The sequence below is a fragment of the Lithohypha guttulata genome, assembly GCF_036872675.1.
Source record: "Lithohypha guttulata strain CCFEE 5908 chromosome Unknown scaffold_3, whole genome shotgun sequence".
NCBI classification, from domain to species: Eukaryota; Fungi; Ascomycota; class Eurotiomycetes; order Chaetothyriales; family Trichomeriaceae; genus Lithohypha; species Lithohypha guttulata.
The window spans coordinates 1,974,096-1,990,244 of NW_027042752.1; the positions used below are offsets into that span (position 1 = coordinate 1,974,096).

General features: G+C 49.4%; 7 protein-coding genes across 7 annotated transcripts; 3 read left to right on the forward strand and 4 right to left on the reverse strand.

The window, feature by feature from the left end:
• Positions 1-1,147: 1,147 nt before the first annotated feature.
• Positions 1,148-2,299, reverse strand: LTR64_004496 (uncharacterized protein; the record flags this gene model as incomplete). The annotated part of the gene is made up of 2 exons (XM_064898841.1): positions 1,148-2,169; positions 2,221-2,299. 2 exons carry the CDS (start codon positions 2,297-2,299, stop codon positions 1,148-1,150), a joined length of 1,101 nt encoding a protein of 366 aa, XP_064754798.1.
• Positions 2,300-4,699: 2,400 nt separating this feature from the next.
• On the reverse strand, positions 4,700-5,881 carry LTR64_004497 (uncharacterized protein; the record flags this gene model as incomplete). Its single annotated transcript, XM_064898842.1, has 2 exons — positions 4,700-5,595; positions 5,824-5,881. 2 exons carry the CDS (start codon positions 5,879-5,881, stop codon positions 4,700-4,702), a joined length of 954 nt encoding a protein of 317 aa, XP_064754799.1.
• Positions 5,882-6,407: 526 nt separating this feature from the next.
• Positions 6,408-8,869, reverse strand: LTR64_004498 (uncharacterized protein; the record flags this gene model as incomplete). The annotated part of the gene is made up of 2 exons (XM_064898843.1): positions 6,408-8,428; positions 8,479-8,869. 2 exons carry the CDS (start codon positions 8,867-8,869, stop codon positions 6,408-6,410), a joined length of 2,412 nt encoding a protein of 803 aa, XP_064754800.1.
• A 723-nt stretch (positions 8,870-9,592) lies between these two features.
• Positions 9,593-10,690, forward strand: LTR64_004499 (uncharacterized protein; the record flags this gene model as incomplete). The annotated part of the gene is made up of 2 exons (XM_064898844.1): positions 9,593-9,774; positions 9,898-10,690. 2 exons carry the CDS (start codon positions 9,593-9,595, stop codon positions 10,688-10,690), a joined length of 975 nt encoding a protein of 324 aa, XP_064754801.1.
• Positions 10,691-10,908: 218 nt separating this feature from the next.
• On the reverse strand, positions 10,909-12,650 carry LTR64_004500 (uncharacterized protein; the record flags this gene model as incomplete). The annotated part of the gene is made up of 2 exons (XM_064898845.1): positions 10,909-12,282; positions 12,375-12,650. 2 exons carry the CDS (start codon positions 12,648-12,650, stop codon positions 10,909-10,911), a joined length of 1,650 nt encoding a protein of 549 aa, XP_064754802.1.
• Positions 12,651-13,492: 842 nt separating this feature from the next.
• Positions 13,493-14,176, forward strand: LTR64_004501 (uncharacterized protein; the record flags this gene model as incomplete). Its single annotated transcript, XM_064898846.1, has 1 exon — positions 13,493-14,176. One exon carries the CDS (start codon positions 13,493-13,495, stop codon positions 14,174-14,176), a length of 684 nt encoding a protein of 227 aa, XP_064754803.1.
• A 1,619-nt stretch (positions 14,177-15,795) lies between these two features.
• Positions 15,796-16,017, forward strand: LTR64_004502 (uncharacterized protein; the record flags this gene model as incomplete). The annotated part of the gene is made up of 1 exon (XM_064898847.1): positions 15,796-16,017. One exon carries the CDS (start codon positions 15,796-15,798, stop codon positions 16,015-16,017), a length of 222 nt encoding a protein of 73 aa, XP_064754804.1.
• Positions 16,018-16,149: the final 132 nt, after the last annotated feature.

Consider the following 16,149-nt stretch of genomic DNA (forward strand, 5'->3'; position numbering starts at 1 on the left):
CAGAGACTGGCCGAAGCCATATTGGATTGTACTCGACGACATGCTGAAGATTTTCGGGATAAATTGTGCCTCCCACTCCCACATCTCTTAGCACGCCGAGCAGCTCGCTTTGCCACGATCTCTTCAGCTTCGGCCTTGGAGAATGTATTGATATATATATAGGTTGGCAGTCCTGTGTTGTAGTGCTACATTCAGAGTTAAGAAGCCATAATGAAACACCTTCCGTGGACGATACAGCTTCGCCCTCGCTGCAGAGTCTTAAAGAGCAGAAATAATTCTTCTTTCAATTATAGCACCGCCCTTACTCTCAATTGAGCTAGGTGTGTAATGCGCTATCCGACGTTCTGCCTTTGATGTGCTCCGCTTGACCAGTGTTTCGATTAAGTCTTGATAGCATACCGAGACTTGCTACGAGGTTGTCTACTGGTCGTTGGACATACCAGCCACGAATCAGAGGTCATCTGATTCTCAGACCTCAGATGAACAAGACTGAACAAGTCGCTGAATGCGGTTGGGAATCTGAGAAGCAACCAAGCGCTTCAGCACGCTCGTGGTTTGCTGTTGTGCGAAAAGTCCACGTGAAGAGCAAACAATGTGACAAACTCTTGGTGAAGCAAGGTGCCGCACGCTCGGCGTATACTGGTAGTTCAGGTATGCGAAGGTGTTTCCTACTCGGTGAATGCTGTGGTGCTTGGCAGTTTTGGAGGAAAGAACATGCCCAGCGACACTTCAATATCTGCGGACCACAGATCCACTTTCTGGAGAGAACAAAGTAAGTACAGCGGGATTAGTAGCCTGGACAGGCAAGTGCGACGAAACGAAGTTGTTCCGAAAATGTCTTGGCAAAGTGGTGCGAGTCTGAGAGTACTGTTGTTAGTACTCTAAGGAGGAAGTAGCCTATCACTCGAAGAATCAGGTGCCCAAATTTATACCATCCTGCTGTTGGCAAGTCATGCTTAAGTACTGTTCCTGTGGCAGGTCCAGCTTTATCTCGACATCCCAATAAATCTTTGTTCCTGTCAGTAGCATCTTACTGAAAAAAGGGAGTCAAGCTGAAACCAGATCGTAACGTATCTGTTTTGCAAGCTGTTTGAAGCGCTATATGAGACTGTATATGTCAACTGCAGCTCAGCAATAGTAAATAACCTCAGCCTTTCGTATGCTCGACGTGCCATGAACCACCCAGCACCATACACTTACTGTTCTCCATACCACGTGCGTTGTAGCAAAGACCCTCAGACTCAATACCATCCCACCCATCTTTGCGCCATCTCGTGCCAATCACAAAATGCGCTGGAAAAGTCAACCCCTGCCGTATTAAGGTAGCTCGAATATATAGAATTGTGGCCCCTACCACATCGAGTTCAACTAGGTCATCGTTCGTTGACCCCTTAATGATAGCAGGTATATGATATTGACCCTGAGCCGCCAGCTCGCCGTCCTTTATCTCTTGCTCGTTTAGATCCCATCCTCTTGGCCCTTGCCGTGTGCCTCGCCACGCGTTGTGGTCGTAGTTGTCGTTGCCACCTTGCGAGCAACGCGCTGTGATCATTCCGACGTCGGCGCGTTCCCCGGTATGCTTGATCATGCGTTGCACGATACCTCGGTCAAGTCGATGTACATCTGCGTCCATCCATAGAATGTGCTCTTCGTCTGCGATCGTCCTAAGCATGAGGAAATTTCTCAGCTTCGCCAATTCGCTTCGTCGAGCTACTTGTACAGCCCGATCTTGTCGATGAGCACGATCGACGACCGGACCATCGTGAAAGCCTTTATGCAAGATGATTGAGATCTTAGCAAAGTCATATGCGCGTGTCGCTTCAATGTATGCCTTGTACTCTTGCTCCGAGCTTGTGAGTAAGCCTAGAGAGACGTCCTCGAGCTGGACTTGTTGTGGTATTATGCGCAAAAAGTCGTCGACATTACGGTGATGGAAGTTGTGTTTACCCCAGGATTGGGAGTCAAAGGTTAGGCTTAGCCATAGCAGAGAAGGAACAGTGCTGGTACTGCTACGCGTATACTGTTTGACTCCACTGCTGAGATTAGTTTCGACCTCGAACCAGCCATGTGAATCTGCAGGCTGTGGTAGATGATGGCTATCGCCAGTATGGGAGACGTTGTAAGGCCTATATGCTGTTTTGCGAGAGATGTACGCAGGTACTTCACTCACTTCGGCAAGAAGTTAGAGATCACCAGGACCTGAAGAGGGTTCCAACTAACAATCGTGGTAGCGCCATACAATCCCGATTGTGCATATCACAGCGATCGTAGCCGTGAGCACGCGTCGTCGCGTTGACATGTCCTTGCTCGATAGTAGTTTGACTGCAACAACGTCTCGAGGGTCAGCGCAGGCCGGCGACGAGAGACACCCATTGTCTTTGACTTCTGGAAGGCTCGTAGCAACTCCTTGTGATTCGAAGAGCGTACCTCCGTACGCCAACCTTGTACCAAACGAGCCTCTTGGTAAGACGCTGATCGTTTAGTTAGCACTTGATGGAGGCCTTATTAGACCTCGAAAGCATCTGCAATTGGCCATGTTGCCCTGCTAGGCTGGACCGAAAAGAGCTCTGATAATCAGGTGGTGGAGGCATTACGGAAGCTAAGAAGCCGCTTCGGGGCATCGCTGGGCTGTGTAGCCTGGTTGTGACCTTGTCGCGTATGCTCTCCTATAACTTCACTGGAAGTTGTTATATGTAGCAGAAGCCGTTTGTTCCGTCTTCCTTTCTTGTTTGAGGACAATCTCTCGTTCCAGAGAATGTGGCCTCTGAGCAAGTGAAAAGATCGGCTGGAGACATGTTGCTGTCACATTAGCAAGCCGAAGAATACAACAGCGTATGTGTGAATGACGACTTCCGAATGTGCCCTTCCTTCTCGTCAACCCAAACTCCTTTCCAAGTGTATACTGCTGCAAGGTCATTGAACGACCATCACAGTTCTTTGCAATGCTTTACGACATCTTTGTGCGCAGTGATCGAACAGTCATGCATCATGACTAACGGCACGTGCCTCAGATGGTCGTCGGCTGGTCGATGCAGCCAAGTCTCTTGGTGCGCGTCATCTTCCAACACTTTGCATGGTTGGCCAACGAGCCAGCAACGGAGCTTTGTTCTGGTGTGATCTTAACAGCGATTATCGATTGTGGGAGATAATCACCTTGCTCGGCTTCGCGTCTTGATCGCGAGCCATACTGTTGAACGCGGTGTTTAGTATATGGTTCGTTCTGCGGTGTTGAAAATGTCGACTATTCCAGTCACGGGCAACTGATTCCGTTAACATTCACTGTCGTGTTCTTACTGCCCGAACGCAACCACAGCATGGCTACCACTAACAGAACTCTCCACATCGCATGTCTGATATGTGCAATCGCGATCCTTCCCATGGCTGCTGTGATCCTAGGCTTCACCATCGATAACGTCGTTTATCATAGTTCGAATCGCGGCACAAGCATCGTGGCACTTGAATTCAGTTCTGCTGTCCCAAGGATTGTTCTTGTGCCTTCACAAGTAGGAGTCGGCGCCGTCTGGGCTCTATTTGCAACTGGCATTGGCGGGACTATCGACTCGATCCTGTTAATAGCTTTGTTTTCCTTCTCCTGGCTCAAGTCAAAACAAACACCACGTCGATGGTTTTATCCAGTTATCATATTCATCTGTGTTGTTAGTGTGATTCGATCTCTGACAGCACTTGCCTACGCTTTCAACAACTACAGCAAGTCGAGTGCATTTGATATTACCAAAGTCATGGCAGATGGGACGTACTCCACTCAAGGCAATGACCTCGCCCTTGAGAAATGGAATCGGGGTCTACAGCGATATCTGGACGATGGTAGTACACAACTGAGACTAGCCAGGGAAATGACAGCCAGCCGAGGATTGAGTGTGTCAATTTTTGTACTCTATATCCTTGAGCTGGTATTGTCTGGTTATCTGTGGAGGACGCAAAGACCGCGGTCGACTACAAAGCTGAACGATGAGCGGTTAAGCAAGTCGTAGATGGACAAGTCTCTAACCCAACTCGGTGTTGAGCAACGATTCGTGCTTATTAGCGGTTATCGTCGACCACTCGCGTATACAATAGTCCCGGACAATCACAAAGACGCGCTATTGATGATCGTTACAGTGAAGATCGACGTGACCGATATGCTCAGGACGATAGCAGCCGTTCAAGCAGGACGCGCGAGCGAAGTCAATGTCGGGCGCCCTACCCAGGCAACTCAAAGAGTCGTAGTCACTCTCAACGTGATCCGCCCTTGACACGATGAAGTCGACGAGATGATCACGATAGGTCGTCTAGACGCGCGATTTGTCGAGGCACGACAGTCACTCCCGTCGTGACCCGTCACCTACACGATCAAGCGGGCGAGGTGACTATGATCGTCCTCAGAAAAGTCTGGAGTACAAGGAATCGGAACCATCCAGCCGAGCTCTTTCACCTCGTCCCGGGGATTGAGATAACGGTATTAAGGCTCGGACAGGGAGCAATAAATTGTGTAGTCAATGCTTCATTATGTGGTTAGAACTCAGCCATCGTCAATTCTGGTGTCTTGAATAGGCTGAGAAAAACCATGTCCAGAAAATTTTGTTCACGTTATGGTGACTTCTGGTGCTATGAGAGTGCGTTGCTTGAATTCCCGCAATTACCTACTTGCCACTTCTCTTGCAAGACCTTCCAGTATCCAACATCATCTCCGTCAAGTCTCTCAGAATATAGCAGTAGCATTCAACCAACTCGCCACGCCACCAATCGTCCTGAACGGAGCGCTCGTAACAAAGAAAGTCCACCTCTTGTTCTTCTTCGCTAATTCGCTAACCTTCTCAAGATCCACCATCTCGCCAATAGGTACGCCCCACAGCGCCAGCAGGTACTCGTGCAGCATAATAGGCGCAGGTGGCCAGCACTCGAAAGCAGGGGCGTCACCCCCAACAGCTGAGAAGTAACAGTCGTGTAGCCAGTCAATCATCTCGGGCTGTCGCTTGACGCCTGCCCACGCGCCGTGTTCTCGTTTCGCAAGCTCGACATTCTCTGCATCAGTGCGAGAATAGTAGTCCTTGACCCACCCGCTGCGGATGAACAATAGATCACCAGGCTGTATATCTCCACCTTGTGAAGCAGGACGGATGTCGAGGTTTTGAGACTTTCCAACAAGCACGAGATTTTCATAGGTGATTTCGTGAGGCGTCGCGGTGTCGTAGTTGATCCCTTGACTCTCAGCCCAAGCCTTGTAGTCAAGGAGTACACCACGACCAGTGAGACCGTGCTCGCGCCAAAGATGGACACTGCACTTATGCGACTTCTCATCACCGCCAAGATGGGATCTGAAGTCCGCAGCTTTGGTATTGTTGTAAAAAGTATTGGTGGCTTGATGGGCGACGTGGCGGAACCCGTCCCATTGCGTGCCGGACTGGGTGTTCATATGATAGATGTCATCGTATGCATGTTCCTCAGCGATGGGTGTAATTTCATGCTTGAAGACCTGCCGTCCGAAAGCGGGCTGAGCTGGAACGTTGGAAGGAAGGTCGAGAGGTGCTGTTTCACCTGTTTTGATTTCGGCTGCTGCTGCTTTGACTCGAGTTGGAGTGAGGAGGTTCAGTCGACCTAGATAGTCATCCTGAATAACTTAGCTTCCTGAATAGACTTGACTCTGAGTGCTGCCTACTTTGCCCCAAACCTAGACATGATCAGCATACAACGAGCTGCAGAGAGTTAGACAAATTACCCAGCAAGCGCCATCTGGTTGTCCGGGTTGGTGCGAGATATCTTTACGCAGCGGGAAGTTTGTATTCTCTGGATCCCAAGGCAGGGAATTCGGATCTTGTGTCTTACCAAACATCATGTTCTTAGCTTGGTTGAGCCGACGGGTGGCTGTCAATAGGCTACTCATACTTGTTCTTGTCAGACACGCTTTGCTCTGGTGTACTCTTTACGCTCAAGAAGTCACACCAAGTCAGAGTCAAAGTGAAGGTTTGTATGAGTACACCTCAGCCACGGCATAGTGGTGTCACCGCCACAGTGCCGAGGCATCTTGGACTGACGTGGAACAACAAGGATTAGCTTGATTCGCTGAGGGGTTGTTGAAGCAGGAGTGAGCATCGGATTGATGGTTTTTGAGCACTCGTAGCCCCTCACGCTGCGTCTGCATTAACGCGAATCTGGTCTGCTAGAAATAGTCGAGATTCAGATACTGACGCGTGGTTTGACGGATATCATGTGCAGTGTGTTTGAGCTCCAACATCGTTGAAGCGGCCACTTCGATTTTCGAGGTCAAATAAAAAAGAAGCCACGATCTTCTGCGCGCTCAATGTGTGTGAATGTGTAGAATAGATATATCATATTGAACACAAGCTTCTATGTATCGAAACCACGTAGCCACACAGATACCGAATTTGGAGGTACAACACGCTCGCACATCAAGACGTGATCGTTGCATCAAGCCCCAACCAATTCCACCCATTATCGAGCTCTAACCCTCCTCCACCTATATTGGGAAATGGAAAACTATCTCCAGGCATGTTTTGGTCCTGGTATTGTGGTCCATACACGTTCACAGCTTGCTGTTGGCCATAATTGTTGGATGTAAGGTCGATGTTTGAGCTGAAGTCCAAAACTTCCGCCCCAGGAAATGCCATAAAACTATCAAATGTGATGAATGGATCCTCAGTGCTTGCCGTCCAAGAGTTGTCCATACCGTTCGGAGCTGATAAAGGATACTCGTAAGGTGATTGACGTATTCCTTCGCTGTTTATACTTGGCGAAGGTTGAGATGAGTGAGAACTGCAACTTGGAGTAGGTAAACCACTCATTATATGCTGCTGAGCATGCTGTTGGGCCTTTGCGGAGGCGGTCACTGATTGCCGTGGTGCACCTGCTTCTGGATATGTTCCTGGTTTGATTGGTACGAAGTGCTTGCCCAACCCAATCGAGATCGTGCCGAAGTAAGGAATAGCAATCTGACACGAATCTTTACAGGCTTTTTCTTGGTCACATTTACCTGACCTAACCCGACCAAGATATTCAAGCGCTTTCGCACACTGAGACGCCACAACGCCACCAGGCTCATTAGCTGCTACACGAAGCAGAGTAATAGTTCGATCAATTAAAGCAGAATCTTCTTGGTCCTGCTCCAAGTCTGGCTGTTGTGGCAAAGTGCCTCTAATATGCGAATTGTATCCACAGATATTGAGTATCAGAAGCATTGCCGCTGTAAACGCCTGGAAATCAAGCAGTTTGCAAATATGAGGACCAACACTATCAGCGCCTCGTAAAGCGTCGAAGTAGCGTATCATGTGCCGGGCAGCGTCTAAGCACGTTGCGTGAGAATATTGGTAGAGTTTGTCGCTGGATGATCGAAGCATGAATGGCATGTGTAGAAGAACCTTTGTCTGATAGTGGAAGAACTGTGCTTGGAGGCGATCGAAATGCTCTTCTATCGCAGTATTTGGTAGTCTTTCGACCGTCCACCAGTGCTTCGGTGTCGTAGCGTACAGTTCATCGACCTCTCTGTCTAAGTTGAGTGAATGCGAATAAGGCATGGTGGTTGGACTCTGGTTCCTATCAATGAGTTTTGTCAAGATAGGTGCCATCCTTGCAAGGTAGGCTTCTCCAGCTGCAGACTCTTGCGCAATGACAGCCGCTTCAGCGATTGACGCAGACACAAAGGCCTCAGCTACCGAATATGGCAGTCCAAGGACTAGGGATAAATACCGATCCCCCATCACGAGATGTGTCCATACCATTAGTTGCCTATAGTACTCTGTGTCTGGTCTCTTGGGGCGTCTTACGGTGAGCCTGTGCAGACCAAGAAGCTGTCCAAAAGCAATGGCACGATGATAGAGTAGCCAGGATCTGCGTGGTCTGCCAAGATTGATGTGATACTTGGCCTCGAGGATCATGCATTCTAGACCGTCAATTGTGGCACCGATTTCATCATCTTGAATGATCAGTCGGTCGACGGTAGAAATGTACCGCTCCATCAGTTCCGTACGGTCTTGCTTCATTGATACGCGGCTCCAATCAAATTCTTGAGGTAGTTGATTTATACTCAAGGCGATACACAGCATGATCTTAGCTATCTCTGCAGGTTTCTCCGACCTCAAAGAATGGGAGACGGACTCCTTGATAGTCACACACCGTCGATCAGTAATATGAGGGAACATAGTCCGCCATATGGCCCACCATTCTTGTGAATTTTCGAGTATGACCTCGAGGTCATCTGGAGTAGGAAGGAGCTGTAGAAGCGAGGCTATCAAGGACTTCGACTTGTTGTATTGTGCTCGAGATATGGGTGCAGGTAGTTCTCTTCGTTTTATTACGTCGTTGTCGAACAGCGATAGAGCTGGGGCGCTCGCGGTGGCCTCGCCTGGGAACATGAATATCTCTTCCGATGAATGTAAGTTTCGGGCAGGACTTCTTAGACTTTCTAGAACTTTTGCTATGAAACAGATCAGAATACAACTCAATCTAACCAATGGTACTACGTACCTGCTTGGGTGTCGGCTTGCATGGTCTGAGTCTGAGGTGGTGCAGCTGGCGCGGCAGGCGATGCGACACCATTCTTCTCTGGCAGCCTGTCCAGTACCTGCTTCACTAAATCTTCCAGATATGTAACCCTTGACTGTAAAGCAGAATTCTGGGCTTCCTTCTGCTGGAGGACTGTAGTGTTGGATGAGAAGCTAGATACGTCGCCATGTTCCTGGTCGATACAGGTAGAACCACGAGCAAAGCACTCGTTGCATATAGAGGTCCTGCCAGGCTCAAATGTGCACTTGATCTTCCTCCTACGACACTCAATACAGCTCTTAGTACCTTTCCTCATCTTTTTCCTTGCTGGACCCTGCGCATGGTCACCAGCAGGAGAGCCATCGGTTGACATGTTTGGGACCATACACAGTGGGTGTGCTATAGCATATCCCGTCCGAAAGGCGGTCGAACGTTCTATGCCCTCCACGGCAGGATGCGCACCGCTCGACTTGCGCCACAAACCGCGAGAGTAAAGAGTAATGTGGAAAATGAAGCGGCGACAAGAGTACAAACGAAAGACAATCTGCTTCAGTCCAGTAGTGCAAAGACTACATCGAAATGACTCGGTAAGAGGTTACAACACGTTCGGCCGAACGGTTTTGTCAGCAAAGGGACTACATTTTGAGCTTGAGCCGCCAAGTCGAGCACTGGTTGGATGATGTGACTGTAGAACTCCGCCCGGAAACTTCTAGGGCTGCTTCAATATGCTGCAGCCTGGATATACTGCAGAAATTGAGAAGATTGTCGTATGCCGAAGTGACAGGAACAGCTATTCTGAGATTTGAAATGTTGCTGTATGAGTTGCAAGCTGTATGAGCTGGGATTTACTGCGCGTGTCTCAGACTTCAGCAGTACTCTAGCGACGGTAGTGGTCCAAGCTTTGGCGGAATAGCCCGAAACATGGACTCCTTATAGGGACAGCTAGGCGTGGCCGCCCCTCCTCCCAGTCCTTCGAGCTCCGCTGCGGAACATGAGGTCTGATGTCACCCGTCGTGGCTCAACCAAACCCAAACCTCGTCCTCGCTTGCGATCTTTGCTTGCACCAGCAACACTTCGACTCAATCTACACTGTAGAATGACTCGACGTGCGCTGATCACTGGTGCAACCGGGCTGCTAGGCCGGCAGGTTTTGAAGACCTTCGAAGATGCCAATTGGGAAACCATCGGCACTGGTTTTAGCAGAGCAAATCCACCCAAGATTCGCAAGCTCGACATCCAGAACGAGGATGAGGTTAGAGCGTTGCTCGATGAAGTGAAGTAGGTTTGCCCAGCGACGCATCAGTAGCCAAATTAGTGTCCTGCGTTTCTTCAAAAACATTTCCAGAAACCATAGCACGAGCCATGATTCTACTGACTAGATACAACCTCTAACGTACTCAGGCCACAGGTTATAGTCCATTCAGCCGCTGACCGACAGCCCGATTCCTGTACTGCCAATCCAGAGGGTGCTCGTAAGCTGAATGTGGCAGCGACAGCAACCATTGCATCCCACGCTGCAACCAACAATATCTTCCTTGTCTACATCTCGACCGATTATGTCTTCCCTGGAAAACCAGGACAAGCTCCCTACAAGATTACCGACAAACCAGAGCCGACCAACATATACGGACAGACAAAACTCGATGGCGAAACAGCGGTCCTTAAAGCCTCAAAACCTGGACAGGCAGTTGTCCTGAGAGTTCCAGTTCTATATGGCGAAACCGTACCCAAGGAGAACAACAAAGAAAGCGCAGTGAATGTGCTCATGGATGCATTGTGGAAGTCACAGAAAGGAGAGAAGGTTGTCATGGACGACTATGCCATCCGCTATCCTACAAACACAGCAGACATAGGAAGAGTCATACTGGAGATCGCCAAGCTCTATACTTCAGCCATTTCCCCTTCGCAGCCTACGCAAACCAAGTCAGACTCCCTTCCACGAATTCTGCAGTTCAGCTCTGAGGACCGCATGACGAAGTACGAGATTGTGCAGAAATTTGGTGAGATCATGGATCTTCCCGTGGACAATATGGTTCCAGATCAAGAGAGTGGTAAGCAACCAGCCAAGGATGGGACACTAAGACCATACGACTGCCACCTAGACACGGGCGAGCTGCAGAAATTAGGAATAGATGTGTCTACTGTCGATTTCGTTGCCTGGTGGAGGAGGTGGGTTGGCGCTTATCGTAGATAGATGAGCATTAATACCGGGCAAAGTCGTGACTGAACAATCCATACAAGAACCCAACATAACAAATTCGAAACCGTTATTATTGTGCACTGATACAGCATAGTTTAGAGAGCATCCATATCTCGGAACACGTCGTTTCATGGTCACAGTAACAAGATTCCTAGTTCACACCAAGGTCATTTCTTGAGCAGCCCAAAATCACTTGGCTCACATACACGACTTCAGAACAGGAAACGAACGACTCGTCTCACAAAGGACCCTTCCGCCTGCCTCTGATTTTCGACACGATGAGCAACCCAGTCTATCTGCCTCTGTCCACTATTGATGTCGATACGGGCTACCTTGAGCCAGGGCTTTCGATTCCAAAAATGGCCACAAGCCCACAGAAGCAGCACGACAGGCCATGTGAGAGACTGCTTGAAGAAGTGTTCGGCATTGGCGGTACCTCCTCCAGGTGGCTTAATCGCGACGAAAAGCTGTGCGGCAAGAGCTAGCACAACTAGTATAAGACTGAACCACGAGCCCGCAGTGCCAAAGAGAGCTTGGAAAGGTATCTCGTTCATGCTTCGACCTTGCAGTCTCCATGCTGCACGAAATCGGATACGCGACACACAGATACTGCCCCAGGTGAACAAAGCTGCGAGACCAGCAAGAGACATGAGCCATTGAAAGATGGTCTGGCCCGCTTCACCAGTGTTGATGTATGCCACACCACCAAAACAGATGAGAATCACCGTCGATGCCAGCGGTCGTCCAGCCCTGTCGATGTATGTGAGAAACCTTGGTGCATAGCCTTGCTCAGCCAATGCTGTCAGTGTTCGAGATCCAGCATAGACACCAGAATTGCCAATCGAGATTACAGATACCACGATGACAGTGCAGATGAAGGAGTCGAAGCCCTTTAGACCAGCATTGACAGCCACGATCACAAATGGTGAGGCAGTAGTGTCTGCAAAGCCTTCTCCGGATCCGAACAATCTCTTGTCGTCGTATGGAACAAGCAATCCAACGAATATCAACGGAAGTACCATGAACGCCACAACTCTCCAGGTTACCTGCTTGACTGCACGTGGCAGGCTCTTCAATGGAGTCCTACTTTCAGCAGCAGCCAATCCAACAAGCTCCGTACCAGCATAAGCAAACGAGGCAGTAACAAAGGTTGAACAAAAGCCTTTGAAACCATTGTGAAACGCACCAGGATAATTCCAGAGCCTAGCACCCCAATACTCGTGGTACACTCCGTCCAAGGGGCAAGAGCCCAGCACGTTCACAAGCCCAGTGACCAGGAAGATAATAATAGCGATCAGCTTGAATGTCACGCTGCCGAACTCGAACTCACCATAGCCCATGACCCCAAAGACGTTCAGGACGACAATTCCCGCGAGGAAGGCTGTGATCCACACCGAGACAGAGATGTCATTGTTCCAGAACTTTATCACCTCGCTAGCGACCGTGAGCTCGAGTGGCAACACGATCGCCCACTGAAGACAGTAATTCCACCCAAGAGCAAATCCAACGCTCGGATCAATGAACCGAGTCGCGTAGGTGTAAAATCCACCACTGACAGGGTATAGAACCGCAAGCTCGCCCAACGCCTGGACAACGTTGAAGACAAGGAGACCAACAGTGAGAAACCCCAGTAGGAGTGAAGCAGGCCACCTGAGGCAAGTGCGCCTCCTGAACCCACGAAGAGGCCGGCACCGATACATCCTCCCAGGGCAATCATGTATAGATGCCTTGTGCGGAGGGTGTGGTTGAGTTGGTTAGGAGCATCTTGGGGCTGGCGACGGCGGAATGAGTCGAAGGTGGTGCCCCAGCGTGTCCAGCGAGAAAGCTGGGAAGTGGCACCGGCAAAAGCCTGTTTCTCATTGGCTTCTGCGACCAGGCTCTCAGCGGTTGTGCTGATGCTGCTGGAGGGAAAGATGGCTTCAATGTCGCTGGTGGGGGACTTCCTTGGTGCCATCTTGGCTGTGTCAGGAGTGTTGACGCAGGGAGATGATATGAGGCAGAGCTCAGTCAAGGACAAGGAGGCTATCCTTCATCAAATACTCCATAGATCGACGAGGAGGCACAGCAGGCAAGAGAAACATAAGAAGCACACGAGCAACTACTTGAGATATCCAGCAGGATCGTTTTATGCGATATCCTGGGAAAGCCTGGTCGCAGGTATTGAGCTCGTTTTCCTCGTTGTCTCTCAAAGAGCATGTTTGATCGTCTGCTATTGGCTAACCACAATCCAACTCAGCAAGAACCGTGGCTAAGCTTGACGCTAAGCCATGGGAAGAGGTCAGGAAGAAACCATGTGCTTCATGCGGGCGCAGCGCATGAGAGCATGCTTGAGGATCTACGAGGGAAAGGAAACTTGAGCTGAATAGCATGGGAAGAGGCTCGAGATCGATGCCAGAATGAAGCGTAGCAGTATAGTTAGTATTCAAGTTGTAAAGTGGACATATTCGTACAGGCCACCACCTTCCTGTGACCGCTTGTTCGAGGTTACACCATATATTGCTCGGCCAAAATATGAAATTGGTGGAGTTCAGCACTCCCAGGCTTGGGAACTTGATTGTATTCAAGTTTATCAAAGTTGAAACCTGAAACAAGTGTAATGTATAGTCATACCAATATCAGCATGGGTCGCCGAGAAATTGACGCTGCTATCACAAGTCATGTGATTGCAGCAGGGATTCGTTGCTGCGACCAACACTCGCGAAGCACAACGGGGTACCTCTTTAAGCTCTCTATCAGACAAGAGTGATTCCGAGCTGGTCCTCTCACCACCACAAGGCTGATCCCCGCGACGCAAAGATGCGCCTCCCTCTACAGAAGACGTTCTATTTCATTGGTGTGGGCTCGGCAGTCATTTGGGGCGCAGGAACATATCGGGCCCTCAATTTATGGCGCACAATCAGCTCGACAACTTACCCTGGGCCTCAAGCCCAAGATCGAGAACAAGATGAAATAACAATGCGGCAACTAGCTGTCGAAAGACTTCAGCAGAAGGGCGACGAGAAGAGCCTCAAGCTAGCAGCATTCTACAAGGCGCAAATAGCGTTACTGCCACCTCAATCAGACCGGAGACTAGCGACAGAGCGTGCTGTGATGATATTCCGCAAGGGGCGGTGGGCCAATGCTGATACTTTCGCGGCGGCTGAACAGGAGCGTGGAGATGGGGGTTCGCAAGGTCGGGGAACTGTGAAAGACGACAACGATCCTAACGTTCGACGTAAGAGCTTTGATGTTAGTGCTGGACCTTTCAGCCTTGCTGGATCGGCTTCGATATCTACCAGAGGTTCGGATGATAGAGTAACGAGGGATACGGGAAAGCAGGAGGAGAAGAAGAAGAAGAGGCCAAATGATTCACCACTGTCGAACGAAGCTTGGGAGCAAGAGATAGCAGAGATGGAAGCGCAAGAACGGAGGGAGAAGAGAAAATTGATACAGGAATACCAGTCACAACTGCGTGATCCTGCTGATAGAAAGAACGATTAATGTCCCTGTTCAAGATCAATCGTAGTATCGACGAAACTGCATGCTTCGAGAACAACAATGGGAATTTAGGAAAGCATACGACAAGGCCAAACACATGAATGACAGGTCGGCAGACTAAGGAGGCTGGTCCTTAGCTGAGTCGCACCTGTAGTGCTTCTGCACGTGCGCTCTTATGAGTTGAGCTGTGGGCTGCTATACCGACAACACTTACTTTGCTTAGCTACGTTGATACTGCTAAGGTTCCATTGTGCGTGGGCTGCCTCCGGCAAAAGTGTGACAGTATGGGTATTCTATGTGCAAGCCACAAGTGAAAGTATCACTCGGGACCTTCGCAGCCCCACTACCACGAGATCTCTCATTATTTCCTCCACTTGATATGCTACCGCTCAATCACTACTTGACGCAGGAACCAGATCCAATCTGCGATCGAGTTGCTCACTAATCCGTTCGAGTCCTCGTTTTCTTCGATTGACCGCATCAGTCCATTCTTGCTCAATAGAAGATTCAAAGCAAAAGCATACTACTTCCTTCGATCAAGATGCGCGATATGTTCTCAAAGCCTGCGAATCCTCAAGCTGGTTCTCGATTGGTGCAGTTGCCGGCGGAAATTCGACTTAAGATCTTTCGACTCTTGTCGAAACAGTTACAACCAATTCGCAGTGACAGCCAAAGAGACGACCAAAACCAATACGTTGATGCTGACCAGGCGGATTTCCACGTGGAAGATGCTGCATGTCCTGGCGGTGCCACATTATCCTCACAAGCTTTACGAACATGTCAGCTCTTCTACCAGGAGGGATCGCATGTCTTGTATAAGGAGAACACGCTTTCTCTGTATTGTCGCAGCAGCGTTTGCTCTTACGAATGCAGTGTACTCGGTCTGAAGATAGACTACGCAGAGGACCTTTCCGAAATCCCACAGTACAAAGCAGCTTTACTGGATTACGCAGAACTTGACTTTTATTGCTTCAGGCTAGATGACATGTTTCGGGATTCACAATTTTATCGCGCCTGTTACAAAGCACTTTGTAAGTCAAAATATCATGGCCATATTCGCCGAGGCAACACCGAACTTTCGCTGAAAAGGTTATGCTCTATCTTCGACCGTTTTGATACGTTTGAGGTGGTGGCAGCGCACATCTGGTTAGGACACTCTACCGTCCTTGTCTGTAGAACCTTTCAGGACCTTCTGGATGGAAAAAACGTTGCGTTCCGAATCTGCAGAGTCTGTGAAATTGGCAGTTCAGGTGAGGACGAGGACGAAGACGCAAGAAAGCTCATGTATCTCAACTTCTTTACGAACGAATTTGAATCTTGTCGAATTTTACGTTGTGCTTCGTTGAGTTTCCCAGACATTGAAAACAGGAACTCCAAGGATGACAAGACATCCAGCAACGTCGTGAGCTCGGTCCGGTTGGAAAGAAGCCGTTGCGCTGGGCTCAAGGACGAAGTTTGTGGTTTCAGCGACGTCTGCGACACTTTCACGTTGTGGCAAATTTTCATACAATCCGTTGTCAAACCTCTAGCGAGCATTGCCGAGCACAAAATCCGAATCTAAGTTCAAAGAAGAGCTAGATCTGCTAAGAGAACATGCATTCACGTACCGCGAAAGTGATTTCATGTCAGTTCGGAAGTCTTTACATCGCAAAGCCCATAGATGGATTGATGTGCTGATTGAGTGGAGTGACAGTTGCGCTGGTGTCACGACGACCAACGACGACAAGGATACAGAGACTAAAGAGGATGACGGGGACGACTCAACAGCCTCCAAAGACAGAGACGTTGCTATGACCTCTGGCGGTGAGGATCTTTCAACGACTACTAAGGATGAAGACAATTGAATGTGGAACAGTACCTCGGGCAGGGGGGGCTGTCTCTTGTAGAGAGAAGAAAACCATGGCCGTGAAAGAATGATGGATCAGTACCTGAGGCATGTTGCATATTCGGAGCGGTACTGGCTCAGGCTACTGGCA